Below are 14,264 nucleotides of genomic sequence, written 5' to 3'. Positions count from 1 at the left end.
CAACACGGATGCAGTAACTAAATCTCAAATACAAGCATTAGGCAGGTTATTGCTAATATTTAAATAGGCAACCCAACAAAAAAGCAGACTAGAAAAGGAAAATAAACTCAGGCTTTTTAATGTGCTGTTTTTGAACATAACACCAATAGAAACACATGAAAAGCACTGCCTATGTGGTGAAGGAATAAAAATGCAGCACTGCCCCAAGATAACATGCAATGGAGCAAATCCTAAGAATGGCCTTAGGTAGCGTGATTAACTTCACTAATACAACACTTCATTTGTTCTACGGCTAAATATTTAGTGGGTTACTAAAGTAAATAAGCTTGAATCTGATCAACTGGATAGAAGTTTGCACAAATTGTACAACACATTCATGTTATCTTTCAAGTCTAGTCTAGAAGTTTTCAAAGTATTCCAGCCACTTTGTTTTTTTCCTAGCAGAGAAATTAAATCTGTTTAAGAGAACCTTCCAGTCCAGCAAAAAGTGTGGAGTTTGATTTTTTTTTTTAAAGAAACTTTTATTGAACAAAATTGATAATTTAAAATTTAGTACAACTTGTAGATCACACTTTTGAAGTAGATGTCGATGGAAAATAAAGTTAATACACATTGTATGCTTAAAAAAAAAAACAAAAGTGGCAGCCTCTCTAATGACACACCACAGCAGCTTTATTCTGGACAAAAGCTTTATCAATTATTTAAAATTAATGAAGTATCATTAATAAATTCTACTTGTTACTGTAAGAAACAGACTACTGGGGATTTACAGCTGTGACAGCCAGGAAACTGAGGTACAATATATGTACTGAAGGTGCTATTATAGGATACTCCATATCTATCCTGTTCTAAGAATTCATGTTCATAAACCTTTGGGCAACGTTTGCAGTAAGTACTAAGTGTTACCAGAGTTGCTTTGAATGTGTTCTTCTGTCAGAAACAGGAGAGCAACGTGCTGAAGGAGAAAACACACTCGGGAAAATCTTAACAGTAATTTGCACTGCTCCACTGGCTACTGATTAAATGTAGCTGTTTGGGCTTCAAAACTGAATGTTTTCAATCATTTATACCTATGCAATTCCAAAAGTATTTGTTAAATAGGAAACAATACAAAATTCATGGAAAAACATTTCAAATTCCTGAGAACTGAGAGAAGCAATAAAATCGAGTTTTACATGAAAATTTTAATCATGCTTAATTGATTTTCAAAAGGAAACAGTTTTTTCACTAGTTGCTGTCAGCATGCAAATAAAACAGAATGATTAAGAATGCACAACATTTAAAAGCTACATCTCTATTTTCAATGCAGTTGGTGAGAAAAATCTCACCAACTTCAACTGGAAAAAGTCAAAACACTGATATTGTACAGTCAGAAGTTTGAGTGCAGAAACTTTGCCTTAATTCCTTTTTTGCTAAAACTAGCTCAATTTTTCTAATTCTTTTAAAGGCATCAGGTATATTGGCATCCCAGGCAGAATCCTTCTGTTATTTTCTTAGACTGAGCTGCTTATCCATCCATTGCAAGTAATCAAAATTAAATGCAGGGTTAATGAAGAGCTTTTTGCGTGCCAAAGAAACATTAGGAAGGTATAAAAGAAGCTGTTTGGTACCTGATGTGATCTGGCTTTTTCCTGTCATGTGAAAAAATGGGGTAGGATTAAAACATAAGGGAAAGGAGAAGGAGGAATGAAAAATGCAAAATGAGCAAAATAAGCAAAGAATTAGCATGATCTGAAAATACAGCAGAAGTAAAAAGGAAAACATTTAATGCATCCAACCTAAAAACTATTGTTTGATAATGGCTTGTCTCCCTACATGTATTTTTTTCATGGATATCTATCTTTGTGACATGGATTTATTTTTCATTATAATTTCTAGGAACCAAAACAGCTTTACACCTACTGCTCCACAGTAATAAGTGCACCTCTCTTCACCTCCTGATGCCTTGAAGAAAAGTTGCATACAGTAAGATACTTAATTTACAAACAGACAGACATACATTCAAAAAGTAGGTCTCCATGCCTGTTACTGTAAAACTTTCTAGTGTAGAGATATTATTTTGATTCCACTACAGTATATTATCCAGTATACTTGTGTACATTACAGGGTACACATTTAGTCACAAGAAGAGAAGATTACAAGATCTCCAGCGCTACCAAAACACAGCAATGCTGAATTGCAAACAGCTCTTGCGGTTTGCTTCAAATCCTGCTCAAACACAGTGTCATCCAGAACTACCCCAAGAGCAGGAAACTTCACACAAAAGCCCAAATAACAGAAGACTTTGAATAATTAAACCCAAGCTACCAGCAGCCCCAGGAAGAAACTACCTCATCCTAACAAGAAATTATTTTGGTTTGGAAACAAGTGAAGAGATTTGCCCCTGTTCAAAGCGCTGCATTTACACAGTTTCTCCCTCAGCAAACAGACTTTTCCCAGGATAATCCGCTCTGATGTCCATGGATTCATGGACCAAGACATGCACACAGAAGCACCCCAATTATCTAATTTGTCAGCTAGGATCACGCTGATGTGTCTCAAACCCAGAAAAATCCATGTACTATTTTCTTTTATGTTCTTAATGCTGGCAAGTACACACTAATAGCAGTAATTGCAATGATTTTTGATGCCTTTAATTCAGTCATAAAGGAGTACTTTAGAAGGCCCAGAACCATCAAAATACCAACTGATACCAACTGAGGGAAAAAGAGAAGCTACAGTTTTAAATACATGTTAACTGCTGAGTGCACTGTCAGTTGTAATAAGGAATACCAGTGCCCTTGCCCTTGGTTCAGAACATCAGGAAACTCCAGTATTCCTTTCTAGGGAAATTCTTCTGTTTTTTTTTTCAGCTGATGTTCCACTCACCTCCCCCAAAGATGGACAAATAGTGGAGCAGCAACCTGCCTGTCTGGTAATCACTCCAACAGTATCTTGTCTGTCCTGAGGTCTCGACTTCAGCTAGAATTCCCTCATATAAAATACATAATTCTCTAAATGTTTTCCCCTTTGGTATTTCATCGTACATTTTTACACACAAAACAATTTAATGCAATGACACAGTCCTTTCTTGTACTCTAGTGACTGGAAGAACACCTCTAATATATGGTAAACTCTAATTGTTATCTCCCTGAAGTCGAAGCTACAATACTGCATAAGTAAATCATTCTGTCAGTGGGAAGAGGCAGTGGCAAGCGGCAATGACCACTTCAGTCCCTACAACATTGCAAGCAATTAAAATGTTGTCAGAAATAAAAATACTTGGTTTTATTAAAACATGAGAAATTTTACTAGATTCAAAAAACAACAGTTATCTTAAGGTCCCATATTTTATGTATGATAATAGTAGTACTAGTTTCACAACAGTTAGTAATGGTTTGTGAATATGTGAAGTACAAATTAAAATGATTGATGCAATTTCTAAACAGTGTCTATAGAGGGGACAGCCAATGCTATTGTCTGCCTAATTCCAAAACATCAAACTAGCCTATCACAGTGAGATACATAATCAAGAATCTAAGATTAAAAAAGGTTACATGTTTAGCTTTATTTACAAGTCCTGTGACAAACAGAAGAAAAAAACTATATGTAAATATAAAATACAGGGTTTATATATAGCAAATAGAAATTATATAGTAAATGTAGCTAGTTCTGACTCACTGAGCTGTTTGTCTCTCTTAAATAACCTATTGTTTGGATATGTTTATTACATATGTTCAAACCTGTAACTTGACCTAAAACAACATCATTGAGTATCTTGATTTAATTATGAATTCCCCATATTTATTTTGTATCCATTTAAATTTCCAAGACATAGAAATTAGTTTTAATTGAAACCTACTCCTTGAGCATCTTGAGTTAAAATACATGTACAGTATTAATAGGTATGAAGCCATGTGGAAAAGAATCTTTTTCAGCGACATGCCAGCAGTCCTGTCCTGCTCCCCGTTGCCACCCCAGCCAGCAAAGCCTTTGTGCCGTTCGACAGAAGAACCCAGAGAGGGAGTCAGAGTTTTGCCTTTGGTCACTTAGCAAGAGGCTGCAGACCGACTTGAACACCACCTTGCAAAAAGGACCCTCTCAGTCTGTTGAGAAGTCAATAAAGGATGATCTCCTGCCTTGCTGCTGTGGGTTTTTCTCAGTGTGCTTACACAATGATTTTACTCCAGACCAGGAACATGCTTTTGAAGTGTTATCTCCCAGTTTTCTCCCTTCACCGTCCTTTTATGCCTCACAGATGTGTCTTGGAAAACTCCAAATTCTGCTTGGATGAAACTAACCCAGAAGGTACTTTACAATTACAGATGGATAATCTGACCACAGGACCAAACTAGAATGAGTCTAAAGCAAAATCTCTCTAGTTGCCTGTAGCTTGCTAATAGATAAGTCTTATTGCCACCAGCAGCCCTTGCATCAGCCTACACTACAGATTTAAGCAAAGCAATCTCAGTTTGTTACAGACTTGTGATGTTCCACAATGCTTCAAGAATTATGGAATAATTAAGGTTGGAAGCGACCACACACATTCTGGCCTTTGAAAGAGAGCAAATAGTTTAACAAGCACAGCTTCAAAAATCAGAGCATAAGACAGTAAAAAGAGCTCTGTATTAAAAGAAATTATCTTTACAATTCAAGAACTGTATCCAACAGTACTGTAAATGTTCCAGTATAATATTTCATAGAAAAAAGTGTACATCCTTGGAACTGCAAAAGAAATCCTGTTCAGTGAGAAAAATATTTAAACAATAGTAAAATATATGTTAAAGAGACAGGACTAAAAATATATTTTGAATTCCAAGCAGGACCATCAAAACTACTATGCAGAAGTCACTGCACAAGACAGGAGTTGTAAAGGATAACAATTACACACTTATCTTTCAGGAAAAATACCTCAAGTCCTTGAGTCCTCCATCGCGTTTCCCTGTTTCCAACAGTCAGACAACTTCCAGCTTACTTTGACCTCTAACACTTATCTTCCCAGCATATGCATTTACATAGTTTATTGCATACAACCATAAGGATTGCTCTGTTCAACCCCAAAGTAAGGCTAAAATGCAATTACAGAGACAGAGTGCACACAGCCAAACAAGCTTTCCATCCATAGAACTTCTCCAGACTTTAAGATACACACTTAGAAAAAGGTTTACAAACAACTAGGACAGGAAAAAAGGAAAAATGGCTTTGAAGTGTCATCTCTACATTAATTAACAAAGCTGTCCAAGTGCTCTGTCCAAATTGTGGAATCAGCGAGTTGCAAAGGTTATGAGTTAGATCAGAATTCAGCTTAACAAGCAGTATCTTAACAAGTTAGTAAACAGAGGTTCTGAATAATTACCTGTTCCAAGTCTTGAAGGCATTGCTGGCTCGCTTAAATAGATAACCCTCCATAACAATACCATTGGCTGCATCTACATTGTATTCTAGTTTAGTATCATCACTGGAATAATCCTGGTACAAAGGAACAAGAAAAAGACATTGCAGTTTCAAAAGACATGTCAAATACAGGAAACACTAATGTAAAAAAGAAGAAAAAAAGAAGTTTTGCTTGCAACATTTACTGGTCACAGCATGACTCTTAGCCCCTGACACTCTTTTAAAAAACATTTTCAACACATCAGAATGCTGAAGACTTTTACTTTAACTGCAATACAAAGAGAACTTCTTGCTCAGGCATTGGTGACCTCTATGGCCAAGTAGAGGGCAAACATTACTGATGGAGCATCTGATGCTTCACCTGTCTGCTCAAATGGCCTCATATACATCGCGAAGAAAGGCAGGAGTAAGGTAAAGGGGCAACAGGAGTTTGGAGTCAAAACTGAAAAGCAATTGCAGGCTGCTGCAGACACCTGTACAGAGCCAGTCACGCTTCAGCATTTTTTTCAACTCTGTCATCTTGACAAGGGAGCTGGATCAGAACTTATGAGACAAGTAACCAAATAAAGATGATGCCACCACTTTTCCCTAAATTAAAACGCTCAGGGTGCTGGCAGTGATGACAAGAGCTAAGCAGTAACTTTTTCCTTCCTGATCTCTGACAAGAATATGAAGCTACAAGTAGCACAAGAGAATATATATTTTAATCGATCTAATAACAAATAATAACAGGTAATAACAGTTAATAACAGCTTTACAAATTTTAGAAAGGTTAACTGCTTCACAGTGCCAGCAAAGGTAGGGCAGACTATGCAATAATACATGTGGCAATTATTTTTGCTTTCATATCTCATCTGAAAGCCACAGAGCTCAGGGCAGGTGGGAGGCTCCAGCTATTGGGCTGCTTGCAAAAGCACACATGGGATGACATCATTTATCATAAGCTATGTCTAGAGATCAAAATAATATACATGCTATTATTTAATTTCACTGCTAGTAAAATGTATCATTAGAAAAGATTTCTTCCCCTTAACTAGGGCAGAAGAGACATCACTGAAAATTAAGTTTCAGAACCAAACAAGCAGGTTAAATACCAAAGATGCAGGACATTTCATAATGTCACTCTCCCATAGCTTCACCAGGTACTTTTTATAAACTGCAAACATCAGCTTTGTGTGAAAAGTATGTCTGTAAATCTGTTGTGTATTTTACTCTTTAGTAATTTATCTATACATAGAGAAAAAGAGGCTATATATATATATATATATAAAAATAGCTTCACAACCAAGACCACTAGCCCTATGTTACATTCCAGCCTGCACACAACTTTTTTCCACACTTGATGCATGCAGATGATTTGGTCTAATCCAAGGTTAATGAAACGAGACAGTGAAGTGGTTACGAATATCAAAATGAGTCCTTTATACCCCCAGGCCAGTATCACAGCAAATTCCATAAAGTTACTCAGTGTTTCCAGCTATTACCAGTGTGAATAGATTAACTAAATTTGAAATGTTAGATCTAGATTTTTGTTAATTCACCGTCAGATTACCAAAGCAAAAGTAAGAGTTCCAGAAGAAAATGGAACTATCGTATAACTACCATATACTGATCTGAATAAACATATGGGTTGCAAATAAAAGCTCCTCCAAAATCACAAATTCATGCATTATTCAGTATTTAATAACTTTGATTTTCTGCCTGCTTTCTAGCTCAGAACATGCTGAACATTAAAGATTTAACATAAGCACAAACACCAAATATCACAGTACAATTTTAACTTAGTATTTCACAATTTATGACATACAAAAAACATTCTTCAAGTGTTAAAAGTCTTTTTTTCTTCCTTATCTCTTCAAAGGAAAAAAAGAAAAAAAGGACAAAACCCCTATAGGCACAGACTTAGAAATGCTGATGTCACATTCCCTCCCTCCCAAAAAAATGATAAATTACTCTAACTTACCAGCTCCCAAACATAATGAAACCTGCTAAAGATTTGCATCTTCCTGCCTCAGTGATGCCTGCAACTCCTTGTCTAGTGAAAGACAACACACATTCCCTCAGTCTTTTCTGTCCAAACTACTGTGTAGTCACATTTTCCTCCAGGTTTGGAGAACTGCTGCAGAAAATGCAACTGTCTTTTCCAATGAATCTAGACTTACACTTTGAATACACATACAAGCATGACAGGAAAACTCCTTTGGATCATTTATCACGCTACACTCTCAGTCCACGTTGCCTAAAATACTGAGCCTTCCTGATGAAGTGCACTTAGGATCATTTTTAATGGCTTCCCTGATTGACTTCCACCTCTACAGACAAGATAAACACACAAGAATACACAGAAAAATGTTTCATATTTTCCTAACTATACATAGCAGACTCCCAACTCAGGGGAGGGAGTGAGGCTTCCCTATGTTTTATTCATAAAACTTCATTGATAAAGTTGTGGTCAGGAAAAAGATGAACAAAAAACCCCTCACACTTCATTTCAACTAATAGGATAAAAGTAGAAAAAGCAACTAGATAGCAGAGACTATAAGATCAGACACTGCTTATTACAGAATAGGAGAAAAGCAGTCACACAGTTTATTTTTATCTTGGTGCATGGAAAATTTTAGTGAATCATAAAAAATAACCAGGGGGTGGAGAGAAATACATCCATATCTTTCCAGTGTCCTGCATAGAGAATCACATGTTAATAAAGCCAGTCACTTCATGTGATTCAGAATTTTGGATTGCCTAAGCAAACATGCAGCTGATAAAGACTAATTAGTAAACAAATGATGTTTAAAATTCAGATGTCAGGACTAAAGTACATTTCACCTAATCAAACTAAGACAATTAAGTCAGTATTAGGCAAATTAAACTGAAGTGCTGTGTCACACATTTCACTCAGATTCGAAGGAAGGAACATCTACGGCTTCTGCTCTGACACACATTTTTCCAGGTTGGCCAGTTACTGGAGGAGAATCATCTAGAAGTGGGTTCCATAGGTGAAGCACACAGCCTGCCTTCAGGCCTTTTTACGATTTCTTTAAATGTCCATGAGAGATAGGAAACCAGCTGGCAATGGAAAAACAGCTTTCATTTCCACAATTAATACCAATCTGGTGGGTCACAGAGTACTTACTATTCTTGACAGCGTTTCAGTGAATGCATTTTCATACAAACTTATTAATTTATCACACTTACTGGATTAATTTCATAGCTTGTAATTTTTCTGTTTCTCTTGTTACCAAAACATAAACATCTATATTCTTCAGCAGCAGAGTTTGCTATTTGCTTTTAATATAAAGATTGCTAGCAGGTCACAAAAGCTATTCAAGCCATTTTAACAGTCCATTTTACGACACACATCAGCATTTCAACATTGAATATGTATTCAATATGTTTTTTACTTTAGAGAAGCAGAACTGTTAGAGTTTTTTAAAAGGAAGTAAATGGCAGAGCATAAGTACCAAAGACAACACTGATCTGAAAAGCTACCCCAGCATAAACTAAACAGGACACTAACTGTGCAGCTCCCCATTTCCATCCCATCAGCAGAAGAGACGTTTGTCCTGCTTAAGTTGAAATTCCCTTGAGGAAGCACTTAAAACAACAACAAAAAAAACCCAGTAACAAGGTTTACAGTCCAAGACAAAGTGAAAGAAGGTGAAATGTCATTTGAGCATACGAGTCACATGAAATACTGGTACATCTTTGTTTTTGTTGTATTCAAATCCCTTTTTCATAAAAAAAAAAGCCCTGCATCCAAAGGACTGCTCAGGAAACAGCTGGAGTGAGAACGATTTTTAGTACCTTGAGTAAACAAGGTGATAGGAAACCAGATGCTACCACAGGCATAAGGCAGAGCTGTTGTTGAGAAGTAATGCAAACTAATCCCTGCCTCAAAAACTATTTGAAGTTCAATGCAAACATTTTTCCTGTATAATTTCCCTCATTTTGGAATAAACTATTTGTTCTGTCACAAAAACCAAAAAGCCATAATGCTGTTTACAGGCCCAACTGATTTTTAAATTATCTAATTCAACATATTACCACAGCAATAGACTGCAAACTGCTCAGAAAACAAGAGCAGTAAGTTATAAGTCTTAAGTGATACTGATATTGTGACACCACTCTTTTGATATTAATCTTTCCCCATAAAAGTATATTGCAAAGAGTTCCCAGGATCATTAATTCATAGTATGTGTTGCTCCAGATTAACAGAGAAAAAAAAATTCTTACACTAAAAGAAAATACAATTGTTTCCTACATATTTGCTGAGTAAATAGAACACAAAAGTTAAAAACAAACAAACAAATCAGACATCAGTTCTCCTAAAAGAGAAATCAAGCTATAGTGGTGGCCATGTCCTTCCATGACTTGTACATTAGCCTCTCAGACAACAGCCTAATTAAACAGGATGATGATGACAAAGAAAAGGGAGATGAGTTATTTAATTAGTACAATTATTCTGCATGCATATGCATATATATGCAAACACAGGTAGTGGGTGGGTGGGTAGGTGTGTGCACATGTGCACTTGCCTGTACATTTCAGAAAAGGAAGTGTTCTTTATCCACACAGTGAAGAAAAAAAGCATCATTCTGAAGCACTGAAGCTTCAGTATATTAAATGCATATGTACCTCATGGAATATTCAACACAAGAAGTTTCAGTAGTTACAAACCATGGAACAATTTGGCACAGGAAGATTTGGGTACATATGCCTAATGGGCAGCCCAGTGGAAAGCAGCATGACAAGCCATGAGAACAGAGAACAAGGCTGCTATCCCGGCCAGATTGACTAGATGACAAATAATGATATGAAGAATCAGATCCAAGGTCTAAGGCAGTTCAAGATTCTGAAATCCTGATGAGCTAGAAGCAAACTTGGTGGGAAGGTTGGAAAAAGCAAGTAGGAGGAGACAAAACACCAGCAGACAACATGACTTGAGTAAGAAACCACGAAAATTACTTGAAAAGCTATAAGAGGAATTTTCAATAAAGCATGCCCTACAAAGCCTAGATGCATTAATCTAAGCATTATCATCACAAAAATGTATCAACGACTTCACTGATAAGCACAGGGGACAAAGAATTTGATACACAGAACTTCATAGGACAACATACAATACAATCTGACCGCCCTGCTCATGTTTTAGAGACAGCATAAAATTGTAATTCAATTAAAATAAGGAACAATATATGAATAACCTCATTATAATTGTCATTTGTACTTTAAACCAAGAATATTTATATTACACATAGATATAGCTTATCAAGTTTCATGAAGCTTGAAAGTTTCAATAACCATGGATGCTATTAAAAATGGTTTACCTGTAAAGCAGCCTTAAGCAGCATTTGAAGAAAAAACAAAGACTGTAAACACCATTGGCAACAGCAATGATCATAATTCACCGTAACAACTTGTTTTTTTTCTATGGCCAATTAAAAGATAATTGCCCATAACTTTCATCCTTCACCAATGACTGCTGTTCTCTAAGAATAAAACACACAACTACCGTCCACTTCTGAAACTAGACCTACTGACCCTAAACAAATTCAAATTTGAACATCGCTGTTAATCCTCAGTTCCATCTCTGTCCCATTTCTCCTTTCTTCCCCTTCCCTGCCTGTACTCATCTCCTGTCTGCCTCCAAACACCGCACCTCAGCACTGCCCTACCACCCATCAGCGTCTCTGCTGCGTGTCACCTTTACAACAACCCCGATACTGCCCACCGACTCCTGTAGGGATGATGGGATGGAGTGACAAAAACATTCAGCAACCAAAAAAAATTCACCTTTTCCCACTAGTATTGACTCCTATGCAGACTAGCTAAATTATAATTTTCATATGTTTTCATTCCCAAATTTATTTACTAATCAGATTTCATTTACATAAGGTTTTTTGTTTGGTTGGTTTTTGTTTTCGTCTTGTGTGTGTGTGTGTGTCTTTTTTTTTTAAATTTATGCCACCTGAACAGATACAGAATGTATGTGAATGAGAGTAAGAAGTGTTGCATTGTACCTTTAAACTGGTATCTAATCCCTTTCAAAAGTACCTGCAGTATTAGCTCGCTACTGGAGAGTTAAGTGGAAATATTTTTAACTTCTCGCATTTTACCTGCAAAACCAACACTGATCTAGAGCTTCTGATACATCCAAACAACAGAAGTCATTCCCCCCACAACATGAACTTTCAATATTTTTCTCAACAAGCAAAAATATGAATTATTGCACATACAAATCTTCCCAAAAGAGCAATTTTATGTTTTCACTTTCATTTTTGTGTACAGTTGAACACCATACAATAGACAACCTTTACAGATGTTTACTTTTGTTTTTCATATGCAATAGCAGCTGCCACACTCTGCCTCAAAGTGCTGCACCCGTATTTGGCAGAAAGCTCAGACAGAAAGTGACACGTATGACTGTGCAGCACATACAGCTCTTCTACAGACACAGGAGGAAAAGACAGCAATCTTCTACAACTATTTTGAATGCAAGATGTAATCAGAATTAAGAGTTCTAATGAAATGTTAGAGTCCCAGCATTCAAATTCTACTGTTTTATTTATGTTTCATTCAAAACTAAACATAGTACCTTGTTCTGCAATACAAAATGAATATCTGCAATCTAACCCTGTGCTTAATGCTGTGCAAGTCTATTTCACTAAAAATGCCATCCCTCACAGTTCCAATGCAGAGATGCGCTGCTGGGGAGAGATGCCAGAATTAAAATGTGTGTGCAGTCTGCCTTTTACATTCCCTCAAGTACCTTTTGCTGAATAGTGGAGTGCTTTTGCTCCATATCTCTCTTCTCCTTTGCAGCATCTACAGCCAACTGATCCAGCTGTAAAGAGAAACAGAAAATGGGATCTTTAGATTTCAAGATAAATTTGGATCGGTAGATTCCATAATGCTGGAAAAAAAAAAAAAAAAGAACACATTATGTCTAAACATTGCATGACTTTTGTTTTATTTGCATAGTATAATTACTTCTCTGGTTGCAAAGTGTTTACCTTGAATAACCACAGAAGCCTCGTTTGAAGCACTGCACTACCATCCTGAATTAACCTCTACGAAAGGTGGTCATTTCTTGTAAGCCTTAGAAGAACTGTTTCAAGGAACAGCATGGTGCCAAGCATATGCGACTCTGTACCGCATTGGTGCTCAGTCTCCGAAGAGCATGACTCAGGCTCCAGCGGCTCTGGCTGGCTGGCCTGTGCAGCAGCGCTGGCACAAGCAGCAAACACCAGAAGGAGAGAACGCTACAGATTCTTCCCCTCCACAAAGGGGGAAAAACTGCCTCTACTAGGCTTTTTTATTGATAGTTTTGATCAGGTCATCAGCAGTATTTAAGCAAAATTCCTTGAAATCTTAGGTAGAACCATTCAAACTGTTTCTAGTTTCAGAAATAAAAACAATACAGTTTTGCAAAGAAGAGACTGTCACAGTAGAGAAGATTTAAGTTAGCATCCTTAGAACGTCTGTGATAAAACTTGCTGCAAGCCTGTCTAGAGCACTACCATATCAACTTTTTTCTTTTAAAACCAGAAGGGGAAAAAAAAAGGCAGGAAATTAAAGATATCCTTTAAGAGTAAGGTTTTTTTTTTGCACGGACTTTGATGTTTAAATAAGAAATACGGTGGAGAAGCAGATGCTGCCTGAAAGACCAGTTAGCTTGGTAGTTATGTGACAAGCCATGGAATCTGATGAACTCCCCCTTCCTCCAGCCTGTAACACGAGACTGCCAGTAATCCCACTCACAGCATCTCACTAAACAACGATGCAGACACAATACCGAACACAGCGGTACAGCCCAAAATTACAATTCAAGTAGGTTTTCTTTTTAAATTAATACTACATTAAACATGAAAAGTGCCAAATACCATAACTTCCATGCAAAAGCTTATATGACACTTGTGTGCCACTGAGGATTCCCCTACAATGATCTGATTCACAAGTAATCCTACCCTGACCTAAAATGTCCACAAACAAAATCACTCAATCCTATTCCATTATGTAAACCAGTTATTTTAAAAATGCAAAATTAAATAATTAAAAATTATAACTCTACTATTTAAGACCACTTAAATTTTAAATCTTTAGGTGTTGCTTAACCTTGTAATCAAGATCACACACAAAATTTATCTGTGAATGAAAACTCACCAGCAGAAAGAATCTGCCAGTATTTTCAGAAAAATCTAGTAAGTCTTTGTTTTGTTATGCCACAACATACCTCCTCTCTGACCTGTTAAAGGCAGAAGCATCAACCAACACAAATGGCAAAGCCATTAACTGTTCAACTTTCATAAGCTATTTACAAGTCTGTCTCTGTCATGAAAAATATCCATTACTTAAATGCCAAGGTCTGCCACAAAATAATATTTCAGGAAGTTGTACAACTCAAGCATTCTTAGCATTGGATTTTCTAAGTTTAACTCATTCAGTTGCTATGATACCAGCACCAAAATGCACGTTACACAATGCTCCTTACCAGATCAAGCAAAAGGCTGACCAGCCATTCAAAAATAATCTTGTGTTCCTTGCTCAAATATTCCCAATTAAATGGAAACATTGAAGCCTAGGTGTTAGTAGAAACCACTACCAGCTCCATAGTCTTTGTCTCCTTCCTTCATCCTCCCTTTTGGAAAGGTACAGAACACATTCTGTACTATCAAAACACTACAGTTATACACAGTTACAACTCAAAATGGACAGATGTGAAAGAATAACAGTCACAACAAAGGACAGAGTCATGTGCACCTGCACCTTTCAGGTGCCACTGTTACAGCAAACACAGAGGCTGGAGCTGTGCAGCCCCTTCCCTGCCCCATGGCAGCACCAGCCCGAGCAGCCCAGCTCTTCTTCTCCATCACTTGCTCGCCACACACAAG

General features: G+C 36.9%; 1 protein-coding gene across 4 annotated transcripts in view; it reads right to left on the bottom strand.

The window, feature by feature from the left end:
* ACAP2 (ArfGAP with coiled-coil, ankyrin repeat and PH domains 2) overlaps positions 1–14,264 on the bottom strand; it is a 64,551-nt gene that overhangs the window by 20,881 nt on the left and 29,406 nt on the right. For 2 of the 4 annotated variants that reach the window (XM_071812549.1, XM_065844301.2), the window contains exons 9-11: positions 12,143–12,217; positions 5,336–5,448; positions 1,611–1,631 (exon numbers count right to left, since the gene is read on the bottom strand). In XM_071812549.1, the coding sequence (XP_071668650.1) occupies positions 1,611–1,631; positions 5,336–5,448; positions 12,143–12,217 (209 nt within the window). The remainder of the gene's footprint in view (positions 1–1,610; positions 1,632–5,335; positions 5,449–12,142; positions 12,218–14,264) is intronic. The other 2 variants (XM_071812550.1, XM_065844302.2) reach the window with 1 other exon arrangement.

This window comes from Patagioenas fasciata, chromosome 9, assembly GCF_037038585.1.
Source record: "Patagioenas fasciata isolate bPatFas1 chromosome 9, bPatFas1.hap1, whole genome shotgun sequence".
Lineage (NCBI taxonomy): Eukaryota > Metazoa > Chordata > Aves > Columbiformes > Columbidae > Patagioenas > Patagioenas fasciata.
This window is presented reverse-complemented; position numbering and strand designations above follow the sequence as displayed.